Here is a 21,809-nt window from a genome sequence, read left to right as displayed (position 1 = left end):
AGCAGATGTTGCTTGACCCACTGAGTGGTTCCAGCATTTGCTGGTTTTCTTTCAGGTTTTCATCATCTGCGGTTTTATTCTCTTTCATTATCAGGAGAATGAGGAGGTTGGTTGGCATTTGGCAGAGAGTAGATCACAGGGAAGGTGAAGGGAATGGGATTGATGATGCTGCTTTGAAACCAGCATTGACTCAGTGGGCTGAATGGCCTCCTATGCCGTTTGACGGAAAATATTGCTCTATTTTTCCCAGTTTGCATTTTTCTGCTGGGCATTTCATGGAACACATCCACCCCTCCCACCAGCCCGTGGGTCAGACTCTGACAGTGGCCCGGGAGCAGCACAGAGCTGGGAGAAGATTTCCCGTCATCCGGCACTGGATGGGGGAATGTGTCGTCTGCCAGCACGGAGAGAGTGGGGGTGGAGGGAGGAGGTGGGAAAGTGGAGCTGGGGGCAGCCTGTGTCCACAGGAAATGGACACTGTGACTCCGGTGTTATTTCCAAGGGGCGGGACACAGATGGGGAACAGGAGGGATGTGGATGGATTCTCGGGGTTGTCCACAGGGACCAGTGGACAGGGACAGGGACGGGAAGCAATTTCAGGTGAACCTCTGGCAGTGACTGGACCCAGGTGAGGTGGGTGCCGGCCAGTGGGGTGAGGAGAGGAGCGTTGAGGACCGAAGGTGTGGCGTTAAACACTGTGGGCAGATGGGGGAGGAGAAGGAGGGTGAATTGGAATGAGAGACTTGTTTATTGGCCAAGTGAGATATCCGGTTCTCCTTGGGAACAGCTGGAATGTTTGCTCGTGACCAGTGAACTAAGTTACCACATCCGTCTATGTCTTCCTAATGCATTTTACAGTCCATGAGATCCCTTTCTATTTTGCTTCACATCCTCTGCTGACATCTCTCCATTGGCAACTTTCTGTATTAACTCTGCCCGTTCCTTGACCTCCTGCAGTGCCTGAATTCGCTCCATGAACCCAGGCTTTGCCTCATCTTTCTCAGACTGAATCAGGAGGTCAATGTAAGCTGGGGTGGATAACGGGTTTGGTCTCAGAGCTATTTCCTCAAGTCTTCTAATGCTCTGTGATAATTGTTGTATCAGCTCCAGCACTGCATTCCGAACCTCAGCTAACTCAATCTCAAGTGCCTCCATGACTTTCTGTGTTGTCATCTTCTTACCATTGGCCTTCTCATACTTTTCTTTCAGCTCGTTGTATGTTCTCTTCTCCTTCTTTGTTTTATACTCAAACCTGTACTTCTGGTTGAAGTGAACACTCCAGACACAGTTTTGGGGACAGACTTCACAGTTCCCATCCCTGTCCATTGCTGCACATCCTCTTTTTTCATCATCATTAGGAATTTTACAGGGATAGTGGCAGGTGAATTGACATTTCTGACAGTTGGTTATGTAATTTCCAGTCCCACTGATATCCTCCTGTTCTGCAACTGTAATTTCAACCTCATACTCAAAGTCTTTATTTGCATCCAGTTCGGTCTGGTGTTGGTTGATAACCTGCTGCGTTTTCCTAAGTTCCTCCATTTTGGTCAGCTTGACTTTGATCTTTTTTTGCAAACCCTCCACTGCAGCCTCCAGCTGCTGACGTTCCTTCAGAACCTCTTTGGTCAAACGTAAACTTTTTGCTTTCATTGTAGTCAGAGCCTGAAAGAATTTCTTCATACTGTTTGCTCCCATCTTCCAGAATATCGCATCAAAGTTATCATCATCCTCTTCTGTGTCCCAGCTGTTATCGACACTTCCCATGTTTGCAGAGTTTCCAGAGTCTGGACGCTGAGCAAATATGGCAGAATTGTTAAACTTGAAGTGTACTGGCCTACCGTTTTTATCTTTGGGACACGGTACTTCAGCTACTTGCAAAGCCTCTAGAACGGGAGGACACTGTCCATCTGCGAATGTCACCAGTATATGAATGCTCTCCGCAATATCTTTGCCAAAAATAGAAAGAATTGAATCGAAGATATATTTCTGTGTGTGAGTCAGGCGAGCCAAAGAGGCTTGAACAACAAAACACACGGCATCGATCTGATCAACACCCTGTGGGGAGGTGAAAAACTCACGGATGTGGTCAGTGATCTGTTGATCTCGGCTTATCCCCCTGGTGTCTCCGAATCCAGGCGTATCAATGATAGTCAGAGAGTAATCGATTTTAAATCCTTTCTGATGGTGGAGTTGGTAGGCAGTGATGGAGGATGTCTGACTTTCAGCCTGGGATTTTCCTGTCTCTTCGTGTATTAACGTGTATCTGAAGTCGTCCGTCCATTCCACGCCCAAGATGTAGTTGATCATCCCATTGATGAGGGTCGTTTTCCCCGACCCTGTTGCTCCCAGAACCATAATTGTCTTAATTGTGCATTTTATGTTGCGTTTTCCAAAGGAACATTTCGCAAGGTGTCCGGACTGATCAAGCACCTCCTTCCGCAGGTTCAGCTTGTAAATGGAAGGGTGTCCTTTGGATATTAATTTGGTTTCTCTGTGACGTTTCTGGGCTATTCTGGTTGCTTCATTTTCTGTCTTTGTTGAAGCTGCTTCAGTTGGTGCACTGGAACCTGCTTCTCCACAGTCAGCAGACACTCGGACTCTGTTGACTGCATTAGGTTTCAGAGCCTTTGAATGATAGTGACATTGGCTGTCTGTTGTCTTTCCTTCCTCCCACAGTCCACTCTTCGTGTTGGACCCAACTGCTGTGACCTGAAACAGAAAATGTAATTATAAATAAAAAGGTGAATTCAGTCGGCACACATCAGGCAACGTGTTACAGATGCTCCTGTTTAGAGATGAAGTATCCGGGAGCGGGCTCTGGATATAATACACTCAAACACTGATAATCCGGTATCTGCTTGCTCATGAGTCCTCACTGTCTGCAGATCTGTCTATTCGTGAGGTCGACTGCATATTACTGGAAGTGTACAAGTCGTGTGCGGTGGTAGCCAGGATCCAGAAGGTTTTGCAAACTGAAACCATGTATAAAAATATGAACGAGAAATTTTTAAAAATTGCATGTCTTTCCTGGTGTCGTTCAGTCCATACATTCACTGCTATCAGTTTTGTACATTTGTACTATGAGCACTTTCTGTACACAGAGCAGCATTCAGTGCTCCGAAGCTTGTAGTTTTTGAGAAGGTTTGATGACAACCCCAGCACATAGTCTCCAGTGACAGAAGAACAGAAGAAGCTTGGACTTCAGTCCTTCCCCACTGAGACTTTGCATTGGCTGCACTGAGCTTCAGCGCGTCCCTCAGTACACACTCCCGCAGCCTGGGCTGTGCCAATCAACAGCCCTCACAAATATGGGGCATGTGGACAGAGCCAGGGTCTGGACTGCGGGCCTGAAGCATACAAGCTGAAACTCACCAGCTTCTGTTTCCTGCGCTTTCTTTAAGCTCACTGATTTGTATCTCACATCAGTACAGTCATTGTACAGACATATCAGTGTCTGTATATACAATGTGATCAGTATCACTGACCCTGTGTACAGTGAGATGGGTATCTCATGCAGTGGGTCTCCATGTACATGGTTGAACAGCAGTGTAAGAGACTCTCCAGCTAATCTTGCCAGTGAGATCCATCAGTTACTTCCTTGGCCCCCGTCTGCACCAGTCTGAACTCCACACCTCCCTTCCAGTTCCCCGTGCTGGCTGGCATTGTGTCTCCTCGGATCCGGTCACTCTCAGTTACCGACCGTGGTGTTATTCCACCCCTGAAACAAGTTCCCCGCCCTCTCCTCTGCACACGGCCTTCGTATCTCCGGGCTAATATTCCTTTCATCGGTCTGAGCACCTTCCCCCACATATGTGCACGGTTGTCCCCAGAACATCCCCGGCCAGATTTCCATTCCTGTCACAGAACTGAGGATCTCCAGAAGCCCTTCGATTTGCTGGTGTGGCAGTGATATAGAACAGGGAACGGTACAGCACAGGAGCAGGCCATTCCGCCCACCATATCTGTGCTGACCATGATGCCAAACAAACTGATCCTCTCTGCCTGCAAATGGTCTTTATCCGTCTATTCCCCGCCTGTTCATTTATCTGCCTGAAGCCTTCTGAAATGGTGCTGTTTGATCTGTTTCTGTCACGTTCCCTGGCAGCGTGTTCCATATACCGACCACCTTCTGTGGAAAGTAACTTGCCTCCGAACTCTCCTTTAAACTTTCCCCCTCTCATCTTAAACCTTTGCCCTCTACTATTTGACGTTACCACCCTGGTACTCAATCTGTCCGATCTCTGCCTTTCATAATTTGACTTCCATCTATCAGCCCTCCCCTCAGCCTCTGAGGCCCCAGAGAAAACTACTCACATGTTCTAGGCTATTAATCCAGATGCCGGGGTGACCAATCCAGCAGCTCACAGCTTTATGTCTAACACTGACAGTGAGGAAACTTGATCTCGTTGTTTATAAAGTCTGTGAAACTAACACTCTCTCGGCTAAATTTGTGGAACTATTTTAAGTGATGAAATGCAAACAGAAAGTTCTGGAAACGTTCAGTGGTTCAGGCAGCATCTTAACATTTCAGGTCAAAACCTTCGAATTAAAATATAAATTCTTGTTTCCCTCAACGCAAATGCTCCCTGATCGACTGAGTGTTTCCTGCATTTTCTGTTTTAATGAAATACTCAGCGAGAGAGGTCAGTGACTTCACATCCCAGAGACCAGCGCAGTGGCCAAAAGTCCTACATCTACACTGGAATCTCAGGTGGTTCTTTCTGGAAGGAGTTTGATGGAAGAGAAGCAGTTTCCAGGAGTAGGGTCAGCGGCTGGAGGATGTGGATTGATAGCAAGAGGGCAGATGAGAAATTAAAAACGCAGTGAGCTGTTGCGAAACACTCAGAGTGAGAGAGAGAGAGAGAGAGAGAGAGAGAGAGAGAGAGAGAGAGAGAGAGAGAGAGAGAGAGTATAGGACATTGAAATGGAAGGAGCCAGGCTTTGGATTTAGAGTTGAGGCTGAAGAGAACGAGTGTTCGTTATCTGTTGGATGGATACAATAAGGAGAAGCACTGGAGCAATTTATATCCACAAGTGGGACTGTTGTTAAACTTCAGTTCTCTGTATTTTCCATTGTCTGAATCTGCTCCTCAAATGCACCATTAACAAGTTAATGTCAACAGTGTTTAACCCCAATCAATTGCAAGTGATGGAGCCTTCTGAAAAAGTGTTTGCTTTTGCCACATCAGGGTGCAATTGATTGAGGTTAAATACTGGTGACATGAACTTGTTCATATCACAGTCTGGTCCCACCAAGGTGCACTCCCAGTGAAGTTCCTGAGCAATGGGACCTTGTGTCCTGGTTACAGATGAGGGTTTCCACCAGTGAGAGTGTCCCACACGGTCCCGGGCTTGGGCTGGCCCTGGGATATGAGAACACCGAGACCTCCAGCTGAACTAAAGGTAAGGGTCTGGCCACCTGGCCCCTGTGTGTTTCTGCACATGGAAACCAATCACTCAGTTGATTATTCAACTGGAGCAGGGCACATTACGAGAGTATTAGGCAGGAACTAGGGAGTGATGTTTGGGAACAGCTGTTTATGCACACGGCCACATTTGACATGGGGAGGGTGTCTAAAGCCGAACTGCACAGAGTACAGGACAGGCCTGTTCCAGTCAGAAGGAAGGACGAGGATAGCAAGGTAAGGGAACCTTGGATGTCAAGAGAGGGTGAGTCAAGAAGAAGGAAGTGTAGGTAAGCTTTAGTGTTGATGTACAGAGGGATCCTGGGGTCCAAGTCCATAGTTCCCTGAAGTGGCTGCAGAGGTTGACAGGGCAGTAAAGAAGGTGTACGGCACGCTTGCCTTTATTAGTCGAGGCGCTGGGTTCAAGAGTCGGGAAGTTACTTTGCAGCTTTATAATTCTCTAGTTAGGCCGTGTCTGGAGTACTGCATTCAATTCTGGTCGCCCCATTACAGGAAAGATGTGGAGGCTTTGGAGAGGGTGTAGAAGAGGTTTACCTGGATGCTGCCTGGATTAGAGGTCACGTGCAATGAGGAGAGTTTGGACAAACTTGGGTTGTTTTCTCCGGAGCGGCAGAGACTGAGGGGAGACCTGATAGAGGTTTATAAGATTATGAAAGGCCCAGATTGAGTAGACTTCTGGAATCTTTCTCCCAAGCTCGAAATGTCTAATACCAGAGGGCATACATTTAAGGCGAGAGGGGGAAAGTTGAAGGGGGAGGAGTGGGGCAATTTCTTGACCCGGGCGGTGGGTGCCTGGAATGTGCTGCCTGGGTTGGTGGTGGAGGGAAATAGGACAGAGGTGTTTAAGCAGCTCTTAGACACATGAATGTCCCGAGAATAGTGGTATATGAACATTGTGTAGGCAGAAAGAATTCGTTTAGTTCAGCATTTAATGCCTAATTGGTTCAGCACAACATGGTGGGCCAAAGGGCCTGTTGCTGTGCTGCAGTGTTCGATGCTCTGTGTTCACTCAGCCCATCCTCAGTTTGCCACTGGCCAGAGCTCCATCAGATCCCGCCCACCTTACTCGTGATGTGTTAATCTGGGCGGCTGAAGCCTGGCGCCTCAGGCTGAGAGGCGAAACCAGCGCCAATGTATTTCCTCCCGGTAATTGGTGACGCCGGCGGTGGGCTGCCTCCTCACAAGATCAAGATCACAAGCAAAGGAGCGGAAGTAGGCCATTCGGCCCATTGAGTCTGCTCCACTACCTCACCTATGAGCTGAACTATTCCTATATAGCCCCAATTCCCGGCCTTTTCCCCATATCCCTTGATCAGACTAATTAGATACCTATCAATCTCCTCCTTAAACACCCCCAATGATCGGGCCTCCACAGCTGTATGTGGCAACAAATTCCATGGATACACGACCCTCTGGCTAGAGAAATTTCTCCTCATTTCTGTTCTAAATGGGTACCCTCTAATTCTAAGTGTGCCCTCTTGTCCTGGACTCACCCACCAAGGGAAACAACCTAGCCACATCTACTTTGTCTAGTCCTTTCAAAATTCGAAATGTTTCTATGAGGTCCCCTCTCATTTTTCTGTACTCCAGTGAGTACAGTCCAAGAGTCGACAGTCCCTCGTCATATGTCAGCCTTTCATTCCGGGAATCATCCTCGTAAACCTTCTCTGATCCCTCTCCAACATCAGCACATCCTTCCTAAGGGGCCCAAAACTGCACACAGTATTCCAAATGAGGTCTCACTAGTGCCCCATAGAGCCTCATCAACACATGCTTACTTTTATACGTTATACCTCTCGAAATGAATGCCAACATAGCATTGGCTTTTCTTACCGCCGATCCAACCTGGTGGTTAACCTTTAGGGTATCCTGCACGAGGACCCCCAAGTCCCTTTGCACTTCTGTATTTGGAATTTTCTCCCCCTGTAGATAATATGCCAAGATACCTGTCTACCATCTGAATAATATACCTAGATAAATATATCTAGATACCTGCAACATCTGGGGCAGAAATGACCTGTACAAAAAGGACGCTTGCACTCGAATCCCAGGGCGACCAATATCCTGGTGGGGAGATTTGCTAAGGCTACTGGGGGGAGTTTAAACTAGAATTGATGGGGGGTGGGATCCGAACTGGAGAGACTGGGGAAGAGGCGTATGGCTCTCAAACAGAGAAAGCTTGTAGACAGTACGAGAGGGAGGATAGGCAGGTGATAGAGAAGGGACGCACTCAGACCGACGGTTTCAGATGTGTCTATTTTAACGCAAGGAGTATTGTGAACAAGGCGGTTGAGCATAGAGCTTGGATCAATACTTGGAGCTATGATGTGGTGGCCATTACAGAGACTTGGATATCTCAGGGACAGGTTTTAGATGCTTCAAAAAGGACAGGGAGGGAGGCAAAAGAGGTGGGGGAGTGGCAGTGTTGATCAGAGATAGTGTCACTGCTGCAGAAAAGGTGGACGTCATGGAGGGATTGTCTACAGAGTCTCTGGGGGTGGAGGTTAGGAACAGGAATGGGGCAATAGCTTTACTGGGTGTTTTTTACAGGCCGCCCAAGAGTAATGGGGACATAGAGGAGCAGATAGGGAAACAGATCCGAGAAAGGTGTGATAATAACAGAATTGTTATGATGGGAGATTTTAATTTCCCAAGTATTGATTGGCATCTCCATACAGCAAGGGGTTTAGATGGGGTGGAGTCTGTTAAGTGTGTTCAGGAGGGTTTCTTGACACAGTATGTAGATAAGCCTACAAGAGGATAGGCTGTGCTTGATTTGGTATTGGGGAATGAACCTGGTCAGGTGTCAGATCTCTCAGTGGGAGAGCATTTTGATCATAATCTCCTTTACAACAGCATTGGAGAGAGATAGGAACAGACAGACTGGAAAGGCGTTTAGCTGGAGTAAAGGGAATTATGAGACTCTCAGGCAGGAAATTGGAAGCTTAAATTGGGAACAGATGTTCTCAGGGAAAAGTACAGAAGAAATGTGGCAAATATTCAGGGGATATTTGTGTGGAGTTCTGAATAGGCATGTTCCAATGAGACAGGGAAGCTAAGATAGGATACAGGAACCGTAGTGTACAAAGGCAGTAATAAATCTAGTCAAAAAGAAAAGAAAAGCTTACAAAAGGTTCAGAGAGCTCGGTAATGTTAGATATCTGGAAGAGTATAAGGCTAACAGGAAGGAGTTTAAGAAGGAAATTAGCAGAGTCAGAAGGGGACATGAGAAGGCCTTGGCAGGCAGGATTAAGGAAAACCACAAGGCATTCTACAAGTATGTGAAGAGCAAGAGGATAAGATGTGAAAGAATAGGACCTATCAAGTGCAAAAGTGGGAAAGTGTGTATGGATCTGGAAGAACTGGCAGAGGTAGTTAATGAATACTTTACATCAGTATTCACTATGGAAAAAGATCTTGGTGACTGTAGTGAGGACTTGCAGCAGGCTGAAAAGCTTGAGTCCTGCCTTACGAGCCTGTTTGAATTTTTGATGATGTGACTAAACGCATTAAAGAAGGAAGAGCAGTAGATGTAGTGTATATGGATTTCAGCAAGGCATTTGATAAGGTACCCCATGCAAGGCTTATTGAGAAAGTAAGGAGGCATGGGATCCAAGGGGTCATTGCTTTGTGGATCTAGAACTGGCTGGCCTGCAGAAGGCAAAGAGTGGTTGTTTATGGGTCATATCCTGCATGGAGGTCGGTGACCAGTGGTGTACCTCAGGGATCTGTTCTGGGACCCTTACTGTTTGTGATTTTTATTAACGACCTGGATGAGGAAGTGGAGGGATGGGTTAGTAAGTTTGCTGATGACACAAAGGTTGGAGATGTTGTGGATAGTGTGGAGGGCTGTCAAAGGTTACAGCGGGACATAGATAGGATGCAAAATTTGGCTTAAAAGTGGCAGATGCAGTTCAACCCAGAAAAGTGTGAAGTGGTTCATTTTGGTAGGTCAAATATGATGGCAGAATATAGTATTAATGGTAAGGCTCCTGGTAGTGTGAAGGAGCAGAGGGATCTTGGGATCCAAGTCCATAGGTTGCTCAAAGTAACTGCACAGGTTGACCCTGTGGTTAAGAAGGCATATGGTGTATTGTCCTTCATCAATTGTGGAAGTGAATTTAGGAGCCAAGAGGTAATGTTGCAGCTATATAGGACCATGGTCAGACCCCACTTGGAGTACTATGCTCAGTTCTGGTCGCCTCACTACAGGAAGGATGTGGAAGTCATAGAAAAGGTGCAGAGGAGATTTACAAGGATGCTGCCTGGACTGGGGAGCATGCCTTATGAAAACAGGTTCAGGGAACGACGGAGGATGAGGGGGGACCTGATAAGAGGTGTATAAGATGACGAGAGGCATTGATCATGTGGATAGTCAGAGGCTATTTCCCAGGGCTGAAATGGTTGCCAGCAGAGAATACAGGTTTAAGGTGCTAGGGGTAGGTGTAAAGGAGATGTCGGGGTAAGTTTTTTACTCCGAGAGTGGTTAGTGCGTGGAATGGGCTGCCGGCAATGGTAGTTGAGGCGGATACGATAGGGTCTTTTAGGAGACTTTTGGATAGGTACATGGAGCTTAGAATAATAATGGGTAAGCCGAGTAATTTCTAAGGTAGGGACATGTTCAGCACAGCTTTGTGGGCCGAAGGGCCTGAATTGTGCTGGAGGTTTTACATGTTTCTAATAATCTGCCCGTTTATTTCTTTTTCCAAAGTGTACAACGGCACATTTCTCAACATTGAATCTCATCTGCCATTTCTTTGCCCATTCTCCTAAACTGTCTAAGTATCTCTGCAACTCCTGTTTCTTCAATACTCCCTACTCCTCCACCGATCTTGGTGTCATCGGCAAACTTAGCCACAAAAGCATTTACGCCATAATCTAAGTCATTGATATACAGCGTAAAAAGAAGTGGCCCCAACACCGACCCCTGCGGAACACCACTGGTGACCGGCAGCCAACCAGAACAGGATCCCTTTATTCCCACCTTTTGCTTTCTGCCGACCAGCCAATGCTTCACCCGTTCTAATATCCTTCCTGCAATTCCATGAGCTCTCATCTTATTAAGCAGCCTCTTGTGCGGCACTTTGTCAAAGGCGTTTTGAAAATCCAAATATACAACATCCACAGCCTCTCCCTTATCCATTGGACTTGAGATTTCCTCAAAAAACTCCAATAGGTTGGTCAGGCAGGATCTTGCCTTACCACCTCTCTTATACAGCGGAACTACCTTTGCGACCCTCCAGTCCTCCGGAACCATGCCGGAGTCTATTGATGCCTGGAAAATTATCACCAATGCGTCCTCAATCCCTAAAGCCACTTCCTTTAGAACCCAAGGGTTCACTTCATCCGGTCCGCAAGACTTATCAGTCTTTAGTCCATTTAGCTTCCTGAGCACCTTCTCTCTAGTAATCTTGACTGAACTCAGTTCTATCCCCTGAGACCCCTGACTATCAGCTATATTGCTGATGTCCTCCACAGCAAAGACTGATGCAAAATACGCATTTAGTTCTTCTGCCATCTCTTTATCATCCATTATAATCTCTCCTGCACCGTTTTCAAATGGTCCTATATCAACCCATGTCTCTCTTTTACTCTTTATATATTTAAAAAAAACTTCGTAGCCTTTTGAATATTATCTGCCAACTTCCTTTCATAATTCATCTTCTCTTTCCTAATGACCTTCTTAGTTTCTTTCTGTATGTTTTCAAAAGTTTCCCAGTCTTCTGTTTTCCCACTAATTTTTGCTTCCTTGTATGCCCTCCCATTTGCTTTTATTCTCGCCTTCACCTCTCTCGGTAGCCACATCTGCACCATGTTTCCATTCACACCCTTTTTTCTTGGAATATATCTGTCCCGCACTTTCCTTATTTCTTGTAGAAATTTCATCCATTTCTGCTCTGCCGTCCCTCCAACTAGCTTACTCTTCCAATCAATTTGGGCCAGTTCCTCTCTCATGGCACAGTAATTTCCTTTGTTCCGCTGAAATATTGACACACCTGATCTCAGCTTCACCTTTTCAAATTTGAAACTGAACTCAATCATATTATGATCACCACTTCCTAATGGTTCCTTTACCTTTAGTTCCCTAATCACCCTAGGTTCATTACACAGCACCCAATCCAAAACAGCCAAACCCCTGGTAGGCTCATCAACAAGCTGCTCCAAAAAGCCATCCTGTAGACATTCCACAAACTCTCTCTCCTGAGATCCACTACCTTCCTGGCTTTCCCAATCCACCTTCATGTTAAAATCCCCCATAATTATCTTGACATTGTCTCTCTGACATGCTTTTTCATTTCCAACTGTAACTTGTAGTCCACATCCCGGCTGTTAGGGGGCCTGTATATCACAGCTATTTGGGTCCTTTCACCCTTGCCATTTCTTAAGTCAACCCATAAAGATTCTACTTCTTCCGATCCTATGTCCCTTCTTTCTATTGATTTAATATCATTGCTAACCATGAGGCCCACACCACCCCCTCTGCCTACCCACCCATCTTTCCTATACACCGTGTACCCTTGGACATTCAGCTCCCAATCACATCCATCATTCAGCCATGACTCTGTGATGGCCACAAAGTCATATTTTTTCATCTGTTTGCTGTACTACAAGATCATCCACATTATTTCTAATGCTACGTGCATTTAAGTACAGTACATTTAGACCAGTATCTGCTACCGATTTCGCTGTATTTCTATTTCTCAGCAAATCACCCTGTCTTTTCAACTGCCTGTCCCTCTTACCATCTTTGTTACACACTATCTTGGACTTGTTTTTATATACTCTTCCTCAATCTTAACATCCTGGTTTCCTTCCCCCGCCAAATTAGCTTAAACCCTTCCAAACAGTAATCCTGAGATTACTACCCTGGAGGTCCTGCTTCTCAACCTTATTGCTAACTCCCTGTAATCTTCCTTCAGGACTTCCTCTCTTTTTCTATCTATGTCATTGGTACCAACACATACCAAGACCTCTGGCTGCTCACCCTCTCCCCTCAGAATACTCTGGACCCGATCTGAGACATCCCGTACCCTGGCACCAGGGAGGCAACACACGATCCCGGTATCGTTATCGGGCTTGCAGAATCTCCTGTCTGTTCCCCTCACGATTGAATCCCCAAGAACAACTGCATTTCTCCTTGCTGTTCTGGAGTCACCTACTCCCTTTGTCCCTTGATTCTTTCTGAAACAATATTCAACTCCTTGAGAAATTTCTCCTCATCTCATTCATATATAGCTCAGCCATTCATATATAGCTCATATGTTACACTGGTCCTGAGCTCCCATTGGGAACGCCCTTCCTGTCCAGTCCTGTTGTAGATCAGATCTCGTTATCAGTCACACGGACACACACAGTGAAATGCATCTTTTTGCGGCGATTGTTGTGCAAGTGTCGCCACACCTCCGGCGCCAACATAGCATGCCCACAACTTCCTAACTCGTACGTCTTTGGAATGAGGGAGGAAACCGGAGCACCCGGAGGAAACCCACGCAGACACGCGGAGAACTTTCAAACTCCTTACAGACAGCGAACGGAATCGAACCCGGCACACAAAATTCTGAGAGGCAGAGATAGGGCGGACAGTGAGAAACTTTTCTCTCTGTGACAGCAGTAAGAGATCTTACGGGGAAATCAGGAAGTTTGTTATAAACCAGGGGATGGTTGGAATCCGGCGCTCACTGCCTGAGGCGGTGGTGGAGGCGGAGACTCCCGGGGCAGCGGTTCCCTCAACCAATGTCTGCTGCACACGGCAGGAACTAAATAATGTTCCTGTTTGCATCTGGTGTTCAGGTAATCGACGTAAACCAGTTATTACTGTTCCTCGACCAGTCACTTTCTGCACGTTTATCAACCAACAGACCGCCATCACAGTGCATCCCGGTACTTTGTTTTACTCCGCGCCTCGACTGTTCACAACAAAATAATGCAGTTCAGAAAGGCTTCCGCTTGTTCAATAATATTCAGGCAAATCACCACAGAGAGCAGCATTATGATGTTAAATATGACATGAACACTGCTGACTACAACAAACCCACGGGATGCAGATTGTTATTGAGCGTTTACCGTCGGTCAGTGAACAAGTGACGGGCTGGTTTGTTCAACTCGCCCGCAAGTGGGAACATCCATTCAAACTAACGACCCGCTTGGTGTCACACACACACACACACACACACACACACACACACACACACACACACGCAAACACAAACTACCCCTACACACAGAAACACACCCACACACACAGACGCACCCTCACACACCCTCAGACACACACAGACAGACAACACCCCCCCCCCACACACACACACCCTCAGACAAACTCTCACTCGCACTCAACAGATGGACATAAACCCGTGTCACTCACTGGTGGATGACCCCTCTGTCTGCAGCTGACGGGGGATTGCGGCTTGCCGGTGGTACGGATGGTCTCGCTGGCAGCCCCCTCCGGCACTCTCAGCACGTCGGTCGGACTCGGAGCCTCACTGGGCTGATTAAAAGCCCGGTGCTGGGAGCTCTGATGATCCGAGGCGCTTTCAGCAGATACTGGAGTTGACATCGATGCAAGTGGGGAGATTTGCAGAGAAAGGATGTCCTGGCCCTGTGGAAGGACACACACACAGACACACACACACAAACACACAGATAGACAGACACACACACACACACACACAGGCACATACACTCACACAGAGTGAGAGAGACACACACAGAGATAGACAGACACACACAAACACACAGATACACAGAGGGACAGACAGACAGACAGACATACACACACACCCACAGAAAGAGACACCCACCCACAGACATAGACACCCACCCACACACACAGACACCCACCCACACACACAGACACACCCACATAACCACACTCCGAGACACACAGAGAAAGCTGACGAGGGACTGCAGGATGTCAGTGGTACGGAAGGTCTCGCTGGCAGCCCCCTCCAGCACTCTCAGCAGGTTGGTCGGACTCGGAACGTCACTGGACTGACGAAAAGCACCGTCCTGAGAGCTCTGATGAGCCGAGGCGCTTTCAACCATCCTGGAGATGACACCGATGCAAGTGGGGATATGTTCAGGGGAAGGATGTCCCGGAGCTGTGCAAGGGCTGCAGTGGGTTCCCGCTCCGCAGCAGACTGGGACGCAGTTCTGCAGATTCGCTTTCTGTTTCATTCATCAGTTTCGTTCTTCTACACGAAGAGACTTTCCGAGAAACAGTGACATTGGCCTCAATAACATCGAATCACAGAAGGAAAATGAGAGCGATGCACATCCTGTACACACAAGATGATATCAAGCCTGCCGCAGAGTTGTGGGAGAGGACTCGCTCTCCGCACCCACAGTCGTTAGGCGAGGTTCAAATAAGAGGAAGCAGATACGATGGCAACGTTTAAGGGTCATTTCCTCAGCCGCTTGAAAAGGCACGGCAGAGAGAGATGCAGACCACGTACAGGTGGAGAGAGATGCAGATCATATACAGGCAGAGAGGTGCAGCCCATGTACAGGCAGAGAGAGATGCAGACCACGTACAGGTGGAGAGAGATGCAGATCATATACAGGCAGAGAGAGATGCAGCCCATGTACAGGCAGAGCAAATTAATTGGATTCGCATCATGGTCTCCATGGTCATCGTGGAGGAGAGAGAAGGGGGAGGAAGTGGAGAGGGAGGGGTGAGGGAGCATGGGGGTGAGGGAAAGTGGGGGGAGGGGGAGGGGGTGTGAGCAGGAGGGTGTGTGTGGTGAGGGGGGAGTGGGGTTGATGGGAGTGGGGGTGTGGGGGAGAGTGGAGGTTGAGGGGGTGTGGGGGAATGGGGGTGAGGGGAGAGTGGGGGGAGGGGGTGGGGCGTGAGGGGTGAGGGGGTTGAGCGGGGAGGGGGACTGTGCGGTGAGGGGGCGGTGGGAGTGAGGGAGGAGGGGGAAGGGAGTTTGGAGGAGGGAGCGGAGGGGTATGGGAGTGGGGATGGGTGTGGAGAGGGGAGTGGGGAGGGGAGTAGGGAGGGGAGGGGAGTGGGGATGGTGGGAGGGGGAGGGGAGGGGTGAGGAGTGACACACAAAATTATGAGAGGCACAGATCGGGGAGACCATGTCGGGATTCGCATCATGGTCGGTGCAGACACGGTGGATCAAAGAGCCTTTTTCTGTCTTGTAATGTTCTCTGAAGCCGCAGATATTGCTTGGAGCTCTGTGCTGACATAAAATGACAACATTCAGAAATTACAGAAACTTTTTGATTCCATCCAATGATTCGGAAACCTCGGGTATTCAGCACCTTGCTCTCCGGATGATGTCTCCTGTGTTCCCTTGAAACTCACCGAGCCTCCGTTTCCCGAACTCCCTTGAACCTCACAGGGTTCACTGGGAAAGTGTATTATACTACCGTGTAATGTCTGAAAATGCCAACTGAAGGTGCATGGGAGTATTCAGCCAAATAGCATCCAATGGTCCAGAATCCAGTGTGTCACCACCAAAGCATGGGACGTGCTGGATCAGCAGAGGTTTACTGCATAGTCACATGTGACCTGTATCATCCAATTTATGGATGAACATTTTCCTGAACCACGTACAAACATTTATCACTTCTTGACCAACCCCAGATGAGACCGCGGCCACTACTCAGTCCCCAATCAGAAGAAACCGTCCCTTTCATTCAACTCTCCACAGCTCGTTTGTACTCAACAGCCTTGTTATTGGCAGCCACATTTCCTCTGCTGACCATCTCCGTTCACGGACATTTCACCTCATCCCACATTCTTGAAGGTGTTTATTCTTTTAAGAACAAATTTACACTCCTTTAATATCTTTTCCATCTTGTAGCTGCTCAATAGCCTGTCCACATCACCAACAGCCTGTCCTAGTCAAATCACGTAGAAGCCACGGCCAAGAAAGCTCACCAGTGCCTCTACTTCCCCAGGAGGCTAAAGAAATTTGGCATGTCCCCTTTGACACTCACCAACTTTTATCGATGCACCATAGAAAGCATCCTATCTGGAAGCATCACAGCTTGGTACGGCAACTGCTCTGCCCGGGACTGCAAGAAACTGCAGAGAGTTGTGGACACAGCCCAGCTCATCACAGACACCAGCCTCCCCTACCTGGACTCTGTCTTTACCTCTCGCTGTCTTGCTGAAGGAGCCAGCATAATCAAAGACCCCACCCACCCTGGTCATTCTCTCTTCTCCCCTCTCCTATCAGGCAGAAGATATAGGATCCTGAGGGCACATACCACCAGGCTCAAGGACAGCTTCTGTCCCACTGTGATAAGACTATTGAACAGTTCTCTTATATGATGAGATGGACTCTTGACCTCACAATCTACCTTGTTGTGACCTTGCACCTTATTGTCTACTTGCAATGCACTTCCCTGTAGCTGTGACACTTTATGCTGTACTGTTATTGTTTCTACCTGTACTACAGGAAGGCAGTGAAGTTATTGTTGACTTTGACAAGGCCATACATGGGAAACCAGTCAAAAGGTTAAAGACCATGAGATCCAGAGTAAATTGGATCTAAAAATGGATTGGTACTAGGAAGCAGATTATGAATGGTGGTCCTCGTGGGTATTGAGGGACGGGGGAACCTTGTTGTACCAGTTCAAGGATTCCTGAAGATGTCAGCACAGGTAGATGAGGTGGTGAAGAAGGCGTGCAGGATAATTGCCTTCATTAGCTCGGTTGGAAGGTTTAAGGTGTGACTTTATAACACATTTGGCTCAGTCACAGCTGGAGCAGTGCGTGCAGATCTGGTCACGTGATTGAATTGGAAAGCGTGTAGAGAAAGGTCAGCAGGATGTTGCCTGGGATGGTGAGACTGGATAGGCTGGCGTATGTTTTCCTTGAGGCACATGAGGATGAGGGGGGTCATGGTGGACCAAGGGCCTCTTTATTGCTTCATGAGCAATTCAATCCAGTGACTGGAGGTTATTTCATACATTGAGACCAACCTTTACAGGTGGTGCCATCGTCTCCTCTAGTCACTATAAAATAAGGTCGCTCCATAAATCAACATCAGAAGTTCCAAGGAAGTGTGGAATTTAGGAAGCGGAAGTTAGGTGAATTAGCACCAGTGCTGATTGAAAGGCCTGTTGTGGAAAGGGTGAGCAGCTTTATGTTCCTGGGTGTCAACATCTCAGAGGATCTATGCTGGGCCCAGCACATGGCTGCAATTCTACTTTCTTCGAAGCTGAAGGATATTCAGCATGTCATTGACGTTCCTAACAAACTTCCACAGACGTACAGTGCAAAGCACTCTGACTGGTTGCATCACAGCCTGGTGTGGAAACTCAATGCAAAGAAACACAAGAGGCTACAGAGCGTGGTGGACTCAGCCAGTTCTATCACAGGCACAGCTCTCCCCACCACTGAGGACATCTACAAGAGGAAATGTTTCAGGAAGGGGACATCCATTATTAAGTCCCCTTATCATCCAGGCCATACTCCCCTCTCGATGCTGCCATCAGGCAGGAGGTACAGGAGCCTGAAGACCCACAACTCAAGGTTCAACAACAGCTTCTTCCCCACTGCCATCAGGTTCTTGAACCCACCTGAGAAACACCAATTGCTCAGACTACATTTCCCTCAACTTGCACTAATGTGATTATGTTTGTCATGTATGTATGTTATTTCAATTTAAATTTATGTCATTTATGTTTGTAACGTACTGTGCTGATGCTGAAACAAGCAAATTTTCTTGGCATTTATACCTTGGGTATGTATTCCCATGGCAATGAACTTCAACCACTGAAATTGATATTAGTATAGGAAGCTACACCTTACATTGAGATCAACTCCGCTAAGTATCCAGTGGGGCTCTTTACATGAAGACGATTTGGAATGTTGGCTGTTGTGAATCGATCAATTGATGGAGGTGATATAATGCATTGAGAATGAGCTTTGCACATGACGCCACAGTCTGCTTTGGATGTCATAGACTAAGATTGGGTGCTTAATAGTACAAAAGCTTTTAACCAAACAGATCTACATCTTACTTTGAGATACAGTCTTTCAATGAATACCTTGTGGCTCCTTCAATGAGGCTGGAAGATAGTAAATTGGATCCATTGATGAGATGTAATTCAGGCATGGAACAAGAACAGAGCTGGTTGGGCCAGAGATCTCTTCAGATTCCATTTAATAACATTGGGTACTTCATAGTACAAGTGTCATTACCTTAACAGAGCTGTGTGTTACACTGTCAACAGCTTCCATAGACCGGTATTGCTCCTTGCATGGACTAAATTTGTATTGAATGTTTAATACACCATAATGATTCAGTGGCTAGAAAATAGTTCATCAAATAAGAATGCAGATTGTGCTTCTAGCCTCCTATGGACGCTGCTGAATAATTTTGACTGCTTCGTACTAACATTGATAGAAAATAGAATACAGCATCGAACAGGCCCTTCAGCCCATGATCTTGTTCTGAACTAATTAAGTTAATGACATCTAGTCCTCCGTATGGTCCATATACCTCCGTACCTGCACGTTCATGTGCCTATCTAAGAGCCTCTTAAATGCTCTCTCCTATCTGCCTACACCATTGCCATTGGCGACGCATTCCAGGCACCCACTACTCTTTGTGTAAAAGAAATCTTACCCCACACATCTCCTTTGAACTTTCCCTCTCTCACCCTAAATGCATGCCCTCTAGTATTAGACATTTCGACTCTGGAGGAAAAATACTGGCTGTCGACTCTATCTATGCCTCTCATAATTTTATAAACTTCTGCCCTCAGCCTCCGACACTCTGGAGAAAACAACCCAAGTTTGTCCAACCTCTCCTTATAGCTCATGCTCTCTAATCCAGGCAGCATCCTGGTGAACCTCTTCTGCACCCTCTGCAATAGCCTCCACGTCCTTCCTGTATTGGGGCGACCAGAATTGAATGCGATACTGTTTAATTCGTAGCAAGTGTAATTCACGCAATGATAACAACTAAATAGAACCATGTCTTACATTGAGTTGAACTGTTCTAACTGATCCAGTGTGACTCTGTATATGAAGATAAGGAGTTAAAAATGTTGCTTGTAGTTGTCAGTTGATAGAAGTTAGATACCACATTGAGAACAAGCTTTGCTGATGACCCTTTTGTCTACTCTAGATGCCACTGTCCTGCCTAATACAAATGTTACCAACTAAATGGAGAGAGGTCTTACATTGTGATGTATCCTCTCACAAATCAACTATGACTCTTCACGTGATGTCAAATAGTTTAGAAAGTTTGATTCAGCAATTTGAATCAGTTGATAGAAGGTAATTCACACTTTCCATTAAAGACGTCTACCGCTCCATCCCCCACCCTCATTTTGGAGAATCAGACCATCGGGCTGTGCTCCTTCTCCCTACTTACAAGCAGAAACTGAACTGTGAGTACCTGGTACAGGAAGTCCTACAGTGCTGGTCTGAGGAAATAGATGAACCTCTACGTGACTGCTTCGAGTTGGTGGACTGGTCTATAGTCAAGGACTCAGCAGTCAATCTAAATGAGTACGTCCCTGCCATCACAGACTTCATCTGCAAGTGTATAGAGGACTGCGTGCCAAAGAAGTCAGTCCCAGTTCGCTTTAACTAGAAGCCATGGATGAACTGAGAGATCCACTCCCTGCTGAAGTCCAGGTCTGTGGTGTTCGAATTGGGTGACCATGATCTGAAAAGGAGATCTAGGTATGACCTTCGGAGGTCAATCAGGGATGCCAAGAGACAACACCAGACCAAATTAGAGTCGCAGACAAGCTGTCAGTTGTGGCAAGACTTACATGCTATAACGGGCTGCAAAACGAATTCAGGCAATATGACTGGCAACTACACATCCCTCCCCGATGAGCTTAATGCATTTGATCCACGTTTCGATCACGGGAACCTTGTTGTACCAGTTCAAGGATCCTGGAGATGGCAGCAGAGGTCAATGAGGTGGTAAAGAAGGCGTACAGGATACTTGCCTTCATTAGCTTTTTTTAAATACAGGTAGTGGGTGCCTGGAATTGGCTTCCGGGGGTGGTGGTGGAAGCAGCTACGATAGAGGGGTTTATGAGGCTGTTGGATAGACAGATGAATGTGCAGGGAATGGAGGGATATAGATCATTCATAGGCGGAAGAGATTTAGTTTACTTGGGCATCATGTTTGGCGTAGACATCATGGGCTGAAGGGCCTGTTCCCGTGCTGTACTGTTCTTTGTTCTATGAACCAGCTGCACCCCTGTGCCTCCCAAGTACTGTTTCAGTCCCGTTCACATTGCACTTCCTTGAGCATTCCTTCTAGATGACTCCTCTACCTTCTGTTCTCAACAGAGTAAACAAAGCTGGGTCTATGTGAACCGTCCTCACACTCAGCCCCTGTAACACTCTGATGTATCCATGCCCCCTTCCCCAAGTATGGTGCCCACTACTGAACACGTCTAGCTGGGGTAAATCCAGACCTTTGTACAACTTGAGCATTGGTTTGTCCATTTTTGTATTCTAGTCTTCTTCAGGTGAAATGAAAATGCCAGATGCTGGAAATGTGAAATAAAACCAGAAAGTACTGGAAATATTCAGCAGGTTGGGCAACTGGTGTGGAAAGTAAAACAGTTCTTATTAAGGTTCCCAGACCTGAAACTTTCACTGTTTCTCTCTCTCCGGATGCTGGTTGACCTGGTGTTTCCAATATTTTGTGCTTTTATTTAAGATTTCCAGCATCTGCATTTTTTTTCCTTATTTTCATCTCCTCTTGAGATAAGGCTCTTTACGTTCAACTTCAGGGAACTGACTTCAGTATTTGGGCCCCTGATCTGATTCTTTACAGTTGGAGAGTACCATGAACTCTTTCTGAGATTTGATGTGACATACCCACACCGACCTCAATCCACTCAGTCCCTTGACAACGGCCGACATCACTCTGCAGCTCACACAGTGTTGTTGGCAAACCGTGCTCTTCAAGGACACACACTGCAGAGTACCGCTAGCCATAAGCTTACCGATGGCATATAAATCTGTTATCTGTGTTCCTACCTTTGATCACTCCAATTTCATTAATGTGCGCTTTTGTCAAAAAAACATAATCAGGAAGCTCCCAGAAATAACATTCAAAGATACTTATTTATCTTAACGGAGTTGGTTGGATGTAACTTGCTCATATAAATCTCATATTTATCCCAAATGCGCCTCTGTCCTGCCAATATTAACATCCCCACGGCAGATACTAAGATTAGCAAAGTTAATTTCCAAATCGCTCTTTCCCATCCTTCTTAAGTAACGATTTCGGTCCTGACAGTCATTCGGGAGTCTTGCAAGTTCATGGCTGGAGTATCTACTATCTCCTTTCCTTATTTTGGTCTCTACCTATCAGTGATGTTCCCCTTGTCCTACGCATCCCTCCTGCACCGTCTCTCCCACTGAATTTTTTTTCT

The 21,809-nt window shown here is 46.9% G+C and overlaps 1 protein-coding gene across 1 annotated transcript; it reads right to left on the bottom strand.

The window, feature by feature from the left end:
- Nucleotides 1-852: 852 nt before the first annotated feature.
- Nucleotides 853-14,471, bottom strand: LOC127585958 (uncharacterized). The gene is made up of 4 exons (XM_052043714.1): nt 14,286-14,471; nt 13,792-14,025; nt 1,791-2,709; nt 853-1,733 (listed from the first exon to the last, which is right to left on the bottom strand). Exons 1-4 carry the CDS (start codon nt 14,469-14,471, stop codon nt 853-855), a joined length of 2,220 nt encoding a protein of 739 aa, XP_051899674.1.
- Nucleotides 14,472-21,809: the final 7,338 nt, after the last annotated feature.

Source organism: Pristis pectinata, chromosome 34, assembly GCF_009764475.1.
Source record: "Pristis pectinata isolate sPriPec2 chromosome 34, sPriPec2.1.pri, whole genome shotgun sequence".
NCBI lineage: Eukaryota > Metazoa > Chordata > Chondrichthyes > Rhinopristiformes > Pristidae > Pristis > Pristis pectinata.
This window is presented reverse-complemented; position numbering and strand designations above follow the sequence as displayed.